The sequence below is a fragment of the Stegostoma tigrinum genome, chromosome 2 (genome assembly GCF_030684315.1).
Source record: "Stegostoma tigrinum isolate sSteTig4 chromosome 2, sSteTig4.hap1, whole genome shotgun sequence".
NCBI lineage: Eukaryota > Metazoa > Chordata > Chondrichthyes > Orectolobiformes > Stegostomatidae > Stegostoma > Stegostoma tigrinum.
Genome location: NC_081355.1, coordinates 157,887,831 through 157,904,342, shown reverse-complemented (window position 1 = coordinate 157,904,342; position 16,512 = coordinate 157,887,831). Strand labels below are relative to the sequence as shown.

At 44.2% G+C, this 16,512-nt stretch overlaps 1 protein-coding gene across 5 annotated transcripts in view; it reads right to left on the bottom strand.

The window, feature by feature from the left end:
• adck5 (aarF domain containing kinase 5) overlaps positions 1 to 16,512 on the bottom strand; it is a 159,566-nt gene that overhangs the window by 6,547 nt on the left and 136,507 nt on the right. For all 5 annotated transcript variants that reach the window (XM_059640587.1, XM_059640590.1, XM_059640581.1 and 2 more), the window contains 3 exons: positions 14,082 to 14,173; positions 6,255 to 6,513; positions 1,327 to 1,443 (listed from right to left, as the gene is read on the bottom strand). In XM_059640587.1, coding sequence (XP_059496570.1) covers positions 1,327 to 1,443; positions 6,255 to 6,513; positions 14,082 to 14,173 — 468 coding nt within the window. The remainder of the gene's footprint in view (positions 1 to 1,326; positions 1,444 to 6,254; positions 6,514 to 14,081; positions 14,174 to 16,512) is intronic.

Sequence of the window (16,512 nt, the reverse complement as noted above, 5' to 3'; positions counted from 1 at the left end):
CAGTACCTGGGTCTCTGGATTAACAATCCAGCAATCATACCATTGCCTCCCCTAAATGTAGAGGAGACAACTGTAAACAGTGAATGCAGTAGACTAACTTATCTGAAGTGCAGGTAAAGCATTGCTCACAATCTACAGGTGTTGGGGTCATGGATAGTGAGGAGGGAAGAAGTAAACAGGCAACAGTTACACCTCTGGTGATTGCAGGGGAAGGTGCTGGGAGAAAAGGAGCAGACCAGGGTATCTCAGAATGAATGGTCTCTGGGGGAATCTGTCACAAAGGAGGGGAATGGAACGTGTCTGATGGTGGTTGAGGATCCTCTGGACGTGGACGCTGGTGGAATGTCAGGTGAGGATAAGGGGGAGCCTTTTGCTGTAGTGGGAGGAAAGATAGTGGGTGAAGGCCAAAGTGTGAGAAATTGGTTGGACCCGGCTAAGGGCTCTGTCAGTCACGGTGCGGGGGAGTCCTTGGTTGAGGAAGAAGATGGACATTTGAGGCCCCCTTGTCAAAGGTGGCATCATCAGAATAGATCCGACAGTGATGAAGAAACTTGGGAGAACAGAATAGACCCTTTACAGAAAGCAGGGCATCTTGTGAGGATTATTAGTCCAGGTAACTCTGGGAGTCAGAAGGTTTGTAGTGATTTTATTGGTGGCCAGCCTATCCCCAGAAATGGTAAAAGATGTCAAGGAGGGGAAAGGAGGAGTCAGAAATGGACCAGATAAAGGAGAGAGTAAGGTGGAAATTGGAAGCAGAATAGGTGAGAGGGCAGCTCAGTGTTTATCCCTGCTATCTCACTGCACCAGGGACCTACAAGGTGGTGAAGGCCTAGTGGTATTATTGCTGAACTATTAATCCAGAAACCCAGATAACATTTCCTCCCACAGTCCAAAGATATACAGATTAAGTGGACTGGCCATGCTAAATTGCTCATATTGCCCAGGGATGTGCAAGCTAGTTGGGTTGACCATGGGAAATATGGGTTTATAGGGATGGGTTGGTCTGGCAGCGATGCTCTTTAGGCAGTCACTGTGGATCCAATGGGATGAATGGCCTCCATCTGCACTGTTAGGATTCTGAGAAAGGCAAGCAGCACTATTGACATATACCAGAGAAAGAGTTGTGCGTGGGTCGAGAGTCGGACTGCAACAAGGAAGGCCTAACTATAGTTCTTGGTTAAGGACATGAATGTATATGACCCAATGTAACCTTCAAATGGAAGTATATTTGTGTGGATTGGGTTTACTGATAAATGCTCCAACAATCACAGCATGCTGAATAGTTGAGCTCAGTAGTCTTTATAGAAGTATCTCTGCCAGGCTTACCTGAGACTGATCTCAAACTGGAGGCTGGCCCACTTTATCTTCAGCCACTTGAAAGCGCCAACTGTCCAAAATCCTCCAGTGTGTTTATTTGTTAATAGACTGTGAGCTTTAACTGCACTGCAAAGAAAGATACATTGGAGTATATCAGAAACACCAATCGTAAGTGAGAGACAGTTTCTGAATATGTATGATTACTGACCTAGACCAGAGATGATAAATACAAAGGCCCCAAACACCACAAGAAGCCAAGGAACTTTGATCCAACTGCAAGAGCTCAGGTTGAACCAAAGACATGCCCATCAGTAGGCTTCAGATTCTTCATCTAAATCACCAAAGGGATACAACTAGGATTATGACTGTAGCAGACTTTAACTTGAAAAATTGCTAGCCATCAATGAATCAGACTCAGGTCCCTGAGAAACTCCTATCCTAAAATTATATATGTGGTTCAACTGGAAAGTTGGGTAGAGAAATGACAGATGGAGTTTAATCCAACCAAGTGTCAGGTGACAAAACACAGTTTCTGGAAAAGCTCAGCAGACCTGGTAGCATCTGTGAAGAAAAAAAATCAACAGTTAACATTTTGGTGACCCTTCCTCAGAGTTGCTGGTGGCGAGGAAAGCATCAGTTTATATGCAGAAAGTAGGAACGGTGGGTGGGGTAGGGAGTAAACGACAGGGTAGAGCCGAAAGAGAGAGCAGTTGGACAAAGGAATTGCAAACAATCAGGCTAGAGAGTGAATAGTTGATAACAGGGACTGTTAGTAACTAACAACAGGCAGTGTGTAATGGCAAGCTATGTGATAACAAGGCCTGGTGTGTGGGGTAGGGGGCTGGGACATGGGAGAGTTTAGGCCCTAAAATTATTGAATATTAAGTCCAGAGGGCTGCAGGGTCACCAAGCTGAAAATGAGATGTTCTTCCAGCTTGTGTTGAGCTTTACTGGAATACTGCAACAAGCTAGAGACAGAGCTACTGGCCAGGGAACAGGTAGTTCAGGGTCTTTTTTGTGAGCAGAACATAGATGTTCTGCAGAGTGGTCACCCACTCTACAGTTTGTTTCCCCAATTAGAAGAGACCACATTGTGAGCAACAAATGCAGTAGACTAGATTCTGGGAAGTGTGGGTGCAGTGTTGCTTCACCTTGAAGGTATATTTGGGCCCATGGATACTGGGGAGGGAGGAGGGAAATGGGCAGGTGGTGCATCTTTGCCGGTTATAGAGGAAGGTGCCACAGGAATCCATAGGGATTCTAGGGGTGAAGAAAGTGTGGACAAGGGTATCCTGGAGGGAACGCTCCCTGCGGAAGGTTGACAAGGGACAGGAGGGGAATATGTATCTGGTGGAAATGGTGTCTGATGATCTTCTGGATGTGGATGCTGGTGGGATGGAAAGGACAAGGGAAACTCTACTGCTGCTGTAGGACGGAAGAGAAGGCGTGAGGGTGGAAATGTGGATGATGGGTCAAACCCGGTTGAGTGCCCTGTTGACGACGGGGCTGGGAAATCCTTGGTCGAGGAAGAAGGTGGATATTTTGGATGCTCCCTTGTTGAAGTTATCCTCAGAAGTTTCCTCCCTGTCCCAAGTGGGAGGTAATGCATTTTTGAGGTCAAATGCAAGAGGAACGTATATGGTACATGGTAGGACACTTAGGAACATTGATATCTTCAGAGAATCCCGAAAGTGGGGAAACAGGCTCTTCGGCCCAACATGTCCTTACCAACTGGAGGAAACCTATGCAGACACAGGGAGAATGTGTAAACTCTGCACAGACAGTCTTGCGAGGGTGGAGTCGAACCTGAGTCCCTGGCACTGTGAGGCAGTAGTGCTAACTACCAAGCCACCATGCCGCCATGTATTTGATATATAGAGGGATCTTGGGTTAAAAGTCCATAGCCCCTGAGAATGGCACCACAAGTGGCTAAGGTGGTAAAGGAAGCATTTGCATGCTTCTCCTCAGCTGGGACTTGGAGTATAAAAGTTGGCAAGTCATTTTGCAGTGCTTTAAACATTAGCTAGGCCACATTTGGAGTACTGTTCAGGTTGCCACACTATAGGAAGAATGTTGGACAGTTTGTAAAAGAGGTTTATTTTAGTGTTGCCTGGATTGGACTGTATTAGCTGTAAGGAGGTTGGACAAACTGGAATTGTTTTCTCTAGAGCGTCAGAAGCAGAGGCATGGAGTAGAACTGAGAGGGACTATGGAATTAGAATGACATCATGGTTGGTGCAGAAATGGTGAGCTGAAGGGCCGGTTCCTGTGTTGTACTGTTCTATATTCAAGTACTAGCTGGGTCTCCATTAGCTAAGTTTTTTTTCACTTGGATAGGGTTGTTGCTAGCTGGGCTGATCCCTAATTGCCCTTGAAGGTTGGTGGTGAGCTGCCTTCTTGGATTTCTGAAAATGCTGTCGATTGCCCCACAGTGCTTGAAGAAAGAACTCCGGGATCTTGACCCAGCAATACTGCAGGAACCATGATATACTTCCAAATCAGGGTCATGACAGACTTGGAAAATAATTTGCAGGTGGTGGTGGTGTTCCCATGTATTTGCTGCCCTTGCCCTTCTAGATGGAAATGGTCGTGATTATGAAGATGCTGTCTGAATATCTTTGAATTCCTGGAGTGCATCTTGTAGATAGTACACACTATTGCTAATCAGCGCCAGTGGCAGATGGAGTGGATACAGTGCCAGCCAAGTGGGCTGCCATATCATAGATAACAAAGTGTGAAGCTGGATGAACACAGCAGGCCAAGCAGTATCTCAGGAGCACAAAAGCTGACATTTCGGGCCGAGAGTGATGAAGGATCTAGGCCCGAAACGTCAGCTTTTGTGCTCCTGAGATGCTGCTTGGCCTGCTGCATTCATCCAGCTTCACACTTTGTTATCTTGCATTCTCCAGCATCTGCAGTTCCCATTATCACTGTCATATCATAGATGATGTCAAGCTTTGAGTGCTATTGGAATTGCAGCCATCCAGGGAGGTGCTGAGTATTTCATCAGACTTCTGACTTGTGCCTTGGAGATGGTGCACAGGCTTTGTGGAACCTGGAGGTGAATTACTTATTGCAGTATTCCTAACGTCTGACTTGCTCCTGTAACCTCAGGATTTATATGGCAGTCCTGTTGAGTTTCTGGTCAATGGTTATGCCTGGGATATTGATAGTGGGGGATAGAGTGATGATCCCTGGCCACTTATTGGAGTTACCATCATTTTGATTATTTCTTATTGGAGATGGTTAATTCCTCCCATCATGTGGCACAAATGTTATTTGGATTTGTATTATTTGAACAAGGATGAACAGCTGCTACAGTTTTCCTTGAGAGTTATTCCAGTCTTTTAGATCTTTGTAATAGTTGCATATCTTAGTTTTACACAGTAATTTTCTGTCAAGCCACATTTGCTATATAATATTGAAAATGAGTCTAAAAGAATCTCTTGCATATATCCATTATGATATCTAATTCTGTTTCAAATCCCTCCAGTGTTTATACTTAGCTATAACATTTCTAATTCTGAATGTTTGTCCGAATTCACCATCATTCATTCATTTCCCTAGACCCACTCAAATTACCGCGTTGTCAAAAAGTCAGCAAATAATGTGATAACAAGGTGTAGAGCTGGATGAACACAGCAGGCCAGTTTGTTTGCAGGTTGTTCTCTGCTCTAAACAAAATGGGAACTGGACTGCTTATTAACCAAAAGCAGTAAGATCTTGTGTGCTCAATGTAGACAGTACAAATCAATGCACAGTTTCTCTATCATCGCTGGCAAGCCTGTTTAGATTGTCCTTAGCGGAGAACCAAGAGCAGACAGATCTAAGTAGCGAACAAGTTATGAGGTTTGGTAGTACCGATGGAAAAAGACATTTCGTGAAAGCTTACCTTGCGTGCATCAGGACAACTCACAAGAATACCAATTTAAATCAACACTTTGCTGCAAGAGTGTGCTCATTGGCTGCCATGTGGATTGCACCAGTGAATTGTTAACAGTTAACTGCCAGACTTTTTACATGGAGACCAGGCAGGATATCTCTTGATTATTCTCAGTGACTGTACCTTTGACAATAATTAGCAAATGTCACCCAATTCTTGCACTAGACCCCAGAGCTTTGCAGACAGACAGAACATGTACTTACACTACACCTGTTCCATTCAGCCAAATAGGAAAAAAGGCTTTTGTCTTTTTTTTAGTAATACTCAAGACAATTTATTCGATTCTGTAAATTGAATGGAAACATTACTGGAACCAGCAGTTTTGATTATTAATCTTAACCAGGCTAATATCAGGGATATAGGTGTCAAGTGAACTACTGAGAGTCACTTGTAGTTGTTAATTTTGCTTCCAAAACATTTAAAGCAGGACGTGTGGAAAACAAGAGAGGTTCATGTCCTCTACACCAAGGTCTAAAATCTTCAACATGGCTTCTTTTAAAGTTAGATTAGCAAAAAAAAAGCTGAAAAGTTAAGCATGCAAACCTACTCCTTTACTGCTTTAGAATTCAACTGCAAACAAGAATCATCCATGACAAGGTCAAGGATTTGCAAAGAACAAAAATAAATCCACTGGTGTTAATCTAGATGCAAATGTTCCTGGCCATATTAGTCAAGTGCCAGCAAATATCTCATGAACAGGCTTCAGTTATCTTCACTGGTGAATGTGAGTTCTGCAAGTTAGTGCGCATACCGGGTAAATCTTCATGAGCATTACTGTATTTAGTCCTTTCTGTATTTGATAATGGTATTGCAGTTCAAGGAATTAAGTCATGAAGGCAGATCACATGAACCTTTCCTGCATTTGCGTGAGTTTAGAATATTCCTGGTTGGCTGCAGTCAACAGCGAAGCACAGAAACACGAAACACACACAATCAGCTCCTACCAGGAAAGCCAAGAGTTAATGGCACAGTAAGGCAACATTTCTAGAATTACCTTTTAGCCATCACGACATATCGGTCAACAGGTGAACCCAAGATGACATTTATACTACGAACAGTGTTGATGTTCCTGAAGACGAGCAGCATGGGACGTGGTAGATCCTTCAGCACTTGGATGATCCTGTCAAAATGATTGCTGGCCATTTCCTGCATGTAGGCCTTTTCCTCCTTTGTCAGCATGTTGGCCAGCTGGTAAGCTGTCTGCCGCGTGTTGATTGGCCGTTGCAACAGGATCTCACAGAACAGTAAGTAATCTACACGGAACAAGAAATGGTGGAGGAAGAACTTTACACTAAGAGTAGGTAGATCAAATGCTTACCCATTATTGCACCAAGGATTTTTTCTAAGAACTAACCAAAACCTCCAAGCTCCCCCCACCCCACCCCCAATCAAACTCATCTCGAAGTGATCAGAGATAATGGGAACTGCAGATGCTGGAGAATCCAAGATAAAGTGTGAAGCTGGATGAACACAGCAGGCCAAGCAGCATCTCAGGAGCACAAAGGCTGACGGTTTGGGCTTAGACCCTTCAAAGAGGGGGATGGGGAGAGGGTTCTGAAATAAATAGGGAGAGAGGGGGAGGCGGACTGAAGATGGAGAGAAAAGAAGATAGGTGGAGAGGAGAGTATGGATGGGGAGGTAGGGAGGGGATTGGTCAGTCCAGGGAGGACGGACAGGTCAAGGAGGCGGGATGAGGTTAGTAGGTAGGAAATGGAGGTGCAGCTTGAGGTGGGAGGAGGGGATAGGCGAGAAGAAGAACAGGTTAGGGAGGCAGGGACAAGCTGGGCTGGTTTTGGGATGCAGTGGGGGGAGGGGAGATTTTGAAGCTTGTAAAGTCCACATTGATACCATTGGGCTGCAGGGTTCCCAAGCGGAATATAAGTTGCTGTTCCCGCAACCTTCGGGTGGCATCGTTGTGGCATTGCAGGAGGCCCATGATGGACATGTCGTCTAAGGAATGGGAGGGGGTATTAAAATGGTTCGCGACTGGGAGGTGCAGTTGTTTATTGCAAACTGAGCGGAGGTGTTCTGCAAAGCAGTCCCCAAGCCTCCGCTTGGTTTCCCCAATGTAGAGGACGCCACACCGGGTACATGTACTTCACAAGCTTCAAAATCTCCCCTCCCCCCACTGCATCCCAAAACCAGCCCAGCTTGTCCCCGCCTCCCTAACCTGTTCATCCTCTTGCCTATCCCCTACTCCCACCTCAAGCCGCACCTCCATTTCCTACCTACTAACCTCATCCCGCCTCCTTGACCTGTCCATCCTCTCTGGACTGACCGCTCCCCTCCCTACCTCCCCATCCATACTCTCCTCTCCACTTATCATCTTTTCTCTCCATGTTCGGTCCGCCTCCCCCTCTCTCCCTATTTATTTCAGAACCCTCTCCCCATCCCCCTCTCTGATGAAGGGTCTAGGCCCAAAACGTCAGCCTTTGTGCTCTTGAGATGCTGCTTGACCTGTTGTGTTCATCCAGCTTCACACTTTGCCATCTTGAAGTGACTGGTTTTCATGAGAAATTGAAGACTTATTGTCAGGATTAGTCAGTCCTGTAGTTGATGCCCTTGTGCTTAAACTGAAAAGGGTTTGCATTTGTTTGCAACTTCATTTCCAGTCTCAAGTTGCTCATGCATACCTAACTTATTTGTAATTAATTGTGGCACTTTACAGAACCAACTCCAGCTCCTCGAAAACCGCATTAAGGAACTGGAACTGGAGCTGGATGAACTTTGGATCATTTGGGAGGCGGGGGGGGTTGTTGAGAGGAGTTATAGGGAGGTAGTCACTCCTCAGGTACAAGAAAAAGGCAGATGGGTTACGGTCAGGGGACGGAAAGGGAACCGGCAGGCAGTGCAGGGATCCCCTGTGGCCATTCCCCTCAACAATAAGTATAGCGTTTTGGATACTGTTGGGGGGGGAAATGACTTACTATGGGAAAGCAGTGGGGCACAGGTCTCTGGCGCAGAGTCTGTCCCTACTGTTCAGAAGGGAAGGGGGAAGAGGAGCAGAGCAGTAGTCATTGGGGACTCCATAGTTAGGACGTTCTGTGGGGACGAGAGAGACTCACGGTTGGTGTGTTGCCTCCCAGGTGCCAGGGTGTGTGATGTCTCTGATCGTGTTTTTGGGATCCTTAAGGGGGAGGGGGAGCAGCCCCAAGTTGTGGTCCACATAGGCACCAACGACATAGGAAGAGAGATGGGGATTTAAGGCAGAAATTCAGGGAGCTAGGATGAACAGAGTTGTCGCCCGTGCCACGTGCTAGTGAGGCCAGGAATAGGAAGAGAGAGAAGTTGAACACGTGGCTACAGGGATGGTGCAGGAGGGAGGGTTTTGGATTCTTGGAATAATTGGGGCTCTTTCTGGGGTAGGTGGGACCTCAGTTCGAGTACAGAGAAGGTTGAAAGTAGAGAGGGCCAAAATAAAGTTTCAGGGATGCAAGATGGCATTGGCAAGCAAGAAGTTGGTTTGAAGTGTGTCTACTTCAACGCCAGGAGCATCCGGAATAAGGTGGGTGAACGTGCAGCACGGGTTGGTACCTGGGACTTCAATGTTGTGGCCATTTCAGAGACATGGATAGAGCAGGGACAGGAATGGTTGTTGCAGGTTCCGGGATTTAGATGTTTCAGTAAGAACAGAGAAGTCGGTTAACGAGGGGGAGGTGTGGCATTGTTGGTCAAGGACAGTATTACAGTTGCAGAAAGGATGTTTGGCGACTCGTCAACTGAGGTAGTATGGGCTGAGGTCAGAAACAGGAAAGGAGAGGTCACCCCGTTGGGAGTTTTCTATAGGCCTCCGAATAGCTCCAGAGATGTAAAGGAAAGGATAGCAAAGATGATTCTCGATAGAAGTGAGAGAGACAGAGTAGTTGTCATGGGGGACTTCAACTTTCCAAATATTGACTGGGAGCATGATGGGTCAGTTTTTATCCAATGTGTGCAGGAGGGCTTCCTGACACAGGTATGTAGACACGCCAACAAGGGGCGAAGCCACATTAGATTTGGTACTGGGTAATGAGCCCAGCCAGGTGTTAGATGTGGAAGTAGGTGAGCACTTCAGTGATAGCGATCACAATTCTGTTATGTTTAGTGATGGAAAGGGATAGGTGTATACCACTGGGGAAGAGGTATAGCTGGGGGAAAGGCAATTACGATGAGATTAGGCAAGATTTAGGGAGCATAGGATGGGGAAGGAAACTGCAGGGGATAGGCACATTAGAAATTTGGAGCTTATTCAAGGAAAAGCTCCTGTGTGTCCTAGATAAGTATGTACCTGTCAGGCAGGGAGGAAGCTGTAGAGTGCGGGAGCCGTGGTTTACGAAGGAAGTGGAATCTCTGGTCAAGAGAAAGAAAGCGGCTTATGTTAGGATGAGATGTGAAGGCTCAGTTAGGGCGCTTGAGGGTTCCAAGGTAGCGAGGAAAGACTTAAAGACAGCTCAGAAGAGCCAGAAGGAGACATGAGAAGTTGTTGGCAGATAGGATCAGGGTAAACCCTAAGGCTTCCTATAGGTATATAAGGAATAAAAGAATGACAAGAGTAAGATTAGGGCCAATCAAGGATAGTAGTGGGAAGTTGTGTGTGGAGCCAGAGGAGATAGGGGAAGCACTAAATGAATATTTTTCGACCCTCGAGAAAATGACAATGTTGTCGAGGAGAATACTGAGATGCAGGCTACTAGACTACGTGGGATTGAGGTTCATAAAGGAAGAGGTAATAGAAATCCTACAGAGTGTGAAGATAGATAAGTCCCCTAGGCCAGATGGGATTTATCCTAGGGTCCTCTGGGAAGCCAGGGAGGAGATTGCCGAGCCTTTGGCATTGATCTTTAACTCGTCATTGGCACTATTCCTGTGGACAGACGACTGGAGGATAGCAAATGTGGTTCCCCTATTCAAGAAGGGGAGTAGAGACAACCCCGGTAATTACAGACCAGTGAGCCTTACTTCAGTCGTTGGTAAAGTGTTAGAAAAGGTTAAAAGAGATAGGATTTATAATTATCTAGAAAAGAATAATTTGATTAGGGATAGTCAGCACGGTTTTGTGAAGGGAACGTCGTGCCTCACAAACATTATTGAGTTCTTTGAGAAGGTGACCAGACAGGTAGATGAGGGTAAACCGGTTGATGTGGTGTATATGGATTTCAGCAAGGCGTTCGGTAAGGTTCCCCACAATAGGCTATGTACAAAAGGCAGAGGAATGGAATTGTGGGAGATATAGCAGTTTGGATTGGAAATTGGCTTGCTGAAAGAAGACAGAGGGTGGTAGTTGATGGGAAATGTTCATCCTGGAGACCACTTACTAGTGGTGTACTGCAAGGGTCGGTGTTGGGTCCACTGCTGTTTGTCATTTTTATAAATGACCTGGATGAGGGCGTAGAAGGATGGGTTAGTAAATTTGCAGACGACACTAAAGTCGGTGGAGTTGTGGATAGTGACGAAGGATGTCGTACATTACAGAGAGACATAGATAATCTGCAGAGCTGGGCTGAGAGGTGGCAAATGGAGTTTAATGCAGACAAGTGTGAGGTGATGCACTTTGGTAGGAGTAACAGGAAGGCAAAGTACTGGGCTAATGGTCAGGTTCTTGGTAGTGTAGATGAGCAAAGAGATCTCGGTGTCCATGTACACAGATCCTTGAAAGTTGCCACCCAGGTTGATAGGGCTGTTAAGGCGGCTTACAGTGTTTTAGCTTTTATTGATAGAGGGATCGAGTTCCAGAACCAAGAAGTTATGCTGCAGCTGTACAAAACTCTGGTGTGGCCGCACTTGGAGTATTGCGTACAGTTCCGGACACCACATTATAAGAAGCATGTGGAAGTTTTGGAAAGGGTGCAGAGGAGATTTACTAGGATGTTGCCTGGGATGGCGGGAAGGTCTTACGAGTAAAGGCTGAGGGACTTGAGGCTGTTTTCGTTAGAGAGAAGGTTGAGAGGTGACTTAATTGATATATATAAAATAATCAGAGGGTTAGATAGGGTGGATAGGGAGAGCCTTTTTCCTAGGATGATGACGGCGAGCATGAGGGGGCATAGCTTTAAGTTAACGGGTGAAAGACATAGGACAGATGTCAGAGGTAGTTTCTTTAAGTAGTAAGGGAATGGAACGCTTTGCCTGCAACGGTAGTAGATTCGCCAACTTTAAGTACATGCAAGTCATCATTGGACGAGCATATGGACATACATGGAATAGTGTAGGTCAGATGGGCTTCAGATCGGTATGACAAGTCGGCACAACATAGAGGGCCGAAGGGCCTGTATTGTGCTGTTATGTTCTATATAACACAAAGGTGGTTATTGAGTTGACTACAGCAGCTCCAGTCCCCCCTTAAACCTACACACCGCTTCTTTTCGGATAACCATTTAATTCCCTTTCAACTGTTCAACTGAACCTGCCTCCACCACACACTCGGGCAGAGTATCCTCAACCTTAAACATTCATTATGTGACAGGTTTCTCATGTTTCCTTTATTAATTCCCTAAATTTAAGCCCTCATGTTCTCAATCCCTTCAAAAGAGAAATACTTACTTCCTAGCTACTGTGTCCGACCCTTCTATCAAATTTCTTTTTGTCCTCAACTTCTCAGGACTACATGGTATAACTTCTGCAATCTATCCACATACTGGAAGTCCCTGATCCTTGGTGTCATTGTTGCAAACATTCTCTGTAACCTGGCCAAAACCTTTGCCTCATTTCCAAGATATGATGTCTAGGATTAGAGATAATACTGTATCTAGTTGAGGCTGAACCAGTGTTTTACAGAATTTCAAATAACCTCCTCTGTTGCTACCAATGTTTTTTTTCACGGGATGTAGGCGTCGCTGGCCAGGCAGCATTTATTGCGCATCCCTAATTACCCAGAGGGCAGTTAAGACTCAATCACATTGTTGTGGGTCTGGAGTCTCACAGGCGAGACCAGGTAAAAATGGTAGTTTCCTTCCTGAAAAGACATTAGTGAACCAGATGGGTTTTTCCGACAATCGACAATGGATTCACAGTCATCATTAGATTCTTAATTCAAATTCCACCATCTGCCATGGCAGGATTTGATCCTGGATCCCCAGAATACTATCTAGATGTCTGGATTAATAGTTCAGCGATTAATACCACTAGTCCATCGCATAGGAAATTATATACTTTACTAACTGCACTCTCAACCGGTCTGCCACTAAATACACAGATCCCCTGCTGTTTCAGCCACTTCAGAGTCATACCCTTTATTTGATTTTGGCTCTCCATGTTCTTCCTGCCAAAATGAATCACCTGACAATTCTCCCCTTTGAACTTCATCTATCATTTGTTTGCCTATTACACTAACTCATCTGTCCTTCTGAATTTCTGCCATATCATCCTCACAGTTCACAATACTTCCAAGTGTTGTTGTTTCCAAGTTTTGAAATTATGCTCTATGCGCCCCTTGAGGAACATCACCATAAACCTTCCAGTTTGGTAAACGGTCTTCAAGCACTCAGTTTCCTGTCACTCAGCCAATTGTGTAACTGTGTTGCTGCTGCCCCTTTTTCCATGAGCTGTTACTTTTCCCACAACTTTGTTGTGTGGTACTGTATTGAACAGCTTGTGGAATTCCTTGTACATCATACCAACAGCACAGCCCTCATCAACTATCTGGTACCACATTAAAAAAACAACGCCCAAGTTAGTTGAACATACTTTTCCTTTGTTTCTAGATGTTCTCTGTTGGGTTACTTTAGAATTAGTCAATATTATTTAATGAGATGGTACTAACTGCAGTTTGTAGCATTGGTAGCACCTTTGGAGTTTAACAAAGATTGAAAAATTATGGCCTGTTGTCTGGAATTTCCATTTTTATGCCCCTCAGCATTGTTGGATATAGCTCAATTAGTCAAAGTATCTTATCAAATTTAAGTACTGAAAGCCTCTTAAATTATGTAGCTATAATGTTCAAATAGGAATTCTGCACAGCCTATGAATTCCATTCCCATTTGTTATCACAAACAATGAGTACAGTATTAAGTATCTTCATTCTTATGGCTTTGATCAGCCAAAAACACTAATTTAAATGATTGGTGATAATGGGAACTGCAGATGCTGGAGAATCCAAGATAACAAAGTGTGGAGCTGGATGAACACAGCAGGCCAAGCAGCATCTCAGGAGCACAAAAGCTGACGTTTCGGGCCTAGACCCTTCATCGGAGAGGGAACTGAGAGGTTCCCTCTCCCCATATCCCTCTCTGATGAAGGGTCTAGGCCCGAAACATCAGCTTTTGTGCTCCTGAGATGCTGCTTGGCCTGCTGTGTTCATCCAGCGCCACACTTTGTTAATTTAAATGATTGGTTGTGTTTTTAAACACAGTGGTGCTGACTCATTGTTAAAAGAGTACCATTAACGATTGTCCAAAAGATTTTTGCTGCCCACTGTAGAATGCAGATTACGTTTTCTGTTAAGCATATTGATAATTTAATTGGTATCACATAGGGAAGAGTAATCCAAGATTGTTAGCTTACAGACATTAAATAATATTCATTCTACATTGCCCCTGCAAAACTCTCCCAGGGCAGGTCCAGCACAGAGTTAGATACATCATAAAGTTCACTACAACATGCCCATCAAACTCCTCAACTTAAAGGATGGAGGGTGGTGATAAACCTGATATGTGAATATAGCAGCCTTATTTATACACATGAATATAATGCTAAAATACAAGGAGCTGTTGTTCAGATCCTACGGAGATTTAGCCAAGTACAATAACAGTACTTTGAGCAATAAATGCTGTCCTAGCCAGTAAAGAACACATCTAATGTACAAAGGGGAAAAAATCTTTAAGGATAGCTTAATCATGTCCCTCACCTTTGACTCCCAGCTCATTGGCAAATTTCTTCATTGCAGCATCGTTGAGCAGGATGATGGAACGCCAGAGTTTACACAGGCTAATCCGGTCCCTACGAATGAAAAAAGCATCTGATCGACACAGCATCTAACCTGAAGTTTCAGCAATCACATTAGCAAACAGCTACAGCTCCTCCCTCCCCTGCAGTCTCTGCTACTGAGGACAAACGTAGCAATGAGGTGGCAACTATGCAAGCTCCAGGATCCAAACCTAATTAAAGAAATACTGAAATTCTTACATTGCATACCTAACAGCATTGAGGGAGATTTTTTCAGCCAGCACAGTGTAGTGGTTGAAGGTGGTAGCTTTACTACTTTCATGGGGTGACTAGAGATGGCTGTGCTGTCATTTCTACTATTGGGGATTAAACATAATGGTGTGTAATTGTCTCCTTTAGTGCAGAAGCTGATTAACTATTTATCCACATGCCAGTCTGAATGGAATACTTCCTAAGTTACTGGAAGACTTGAGGCAAACATTGGGAGATGCTGGCCACAATCTTCCAATTTCTGACAGAGGTTTAGAAAATTGGAAATTCACACCCTTGCCCAAAAAAGGGAGAAGAATAAGCATGACAATTTTAGGCCAGTCAGCTAAACATTACTGGCAAAAATAAAACTTGGAAAAATAGCTTTAGATAAAAATCAACAATGACTTAGACAACTATATCCTAATAAAGATGTGCCAGCATAAATCTTTTAGGGATAGTTGTGTTTGACTAACTTGAATAAAAATTATCACAGAAATGAACAGAAGGTGGATGAGGCTGCTGTTATCAGTAAATAAAAACCGAAAGAACTGCAGCTGCGGTAAATCAGAAGCAACAACAAAAATTGCTGGAAAGGCTTAGCAGGTTTGAGTTCTGAGGAACAGTCACTTGACCCAAAATGTTAACTCTGATTTCTCTCCACAGATGCTGCCAGATCTGCTGAGCTTTTCCAGCAATTTGTTTTTCTTTTTAGTTGTTATTGCTGTTTATGTGGACTTCCAAAGGCATCTGATAAAGTACTGCATATGCTTTTGAACCAATAGCAGAATGGATAACAAATCCGAGTGACAGTTTTGCCAAACTCAATGGAATTTAATTTCTCAAGCACTTAGTACTAGAATCACAGTTGCTTTAAACGTATGTTAATAACCTTGGATTTAAGACACATGACATACTGTCACAACTCACACACAAAACTTAGATATGTAATAAACATTGAAGAAAATTCCTTGGATTTCAGGTGGTCATGGATGGATTGTCAGAAAGAAGACAAACTGAAATTCAACACAAAAACATGCTGAACAATACAATTTAACAAGTGGAGTGTGAGATCAGTGGCCGAGATGTGTAAAAACTTTGAGACAGGTCAATAAAGTAGTTAATAAAAGGATGTTGCATGTTGGGTTTTATAAAAAGAAGCACAGAGTACAGAATCCAGGGTTCTAAATGTATACAAAACATGGGGTTTGCCTGCAGCTAGAGCAATGTGTCCAGTCAAGAACATGATGATTTAAAAAGGATGTCTAGACTTTGGAGAAATTACCTAAGTAAACTCTGCAGTCCTGCCACATTCAGTTATGAATGGTGATGGACAAGTAAAACAACTTGCTCCATAAATATTCCCATCCTCAATGAGGGAGGAGTCCAGCACATCAATGCAAAAGATAATGCTGAAGCATATGTGGTAACTTTCAGGTAGAAATGCCGACTGGAAGACTCGTCCCAGCATTCTCAGTTGTGCCCAGCAGCACAGATAGTAGTCTTCAGCCAATTAAATTCTCTCCACGTGATATCAAAAAAACAGTTGGAACCACTGGAAACTGCAAAGGCAATGGGTACTGACAACATTCTGGTAATAGTACTAAAGACTTGTGCTCTAGAACTTGCTGTTCCCCTAGTCAAGCTGTTCCAGTACAGTTACAATACTGGCATCTACCTAACAGTGTGGAAAATTGCCCTGGTAAATACCGTACACAAAAAGAAGGACAAATCCAACCTGATCAGTAATCACCCCAGAGATAACACAGTGTGGATCTGAAGGAACACAGCAGTCCAGGCAGCATCAGAAAAGCAGGAACGCTAATGGGTCAGGACCCTTCTTCAGAAATTTCTTCTAACAGTAACCCCTCCTCATTTCTGAAGAAGGATCCCCACAGAAACGTCAGCTTTCCTGTCCCTTTGATGCTGCCTGGCCTGCTATGTTACTCCAGCTCCACACTTGGTTATCACTAACTCTAGCATCTGCAGTTCTTGCTATCTCAATAATCACCCCATCAGTCTACTCTCGATCAACAGTAGAGTGATGGAAGATATCATCAACAGTGCTATCAAATCGCACCTACTCAGTGACATCCTGTTTGGGTTCTGCCAGGGCAACTCAACTCCTGGCCTTCTTACAGTTT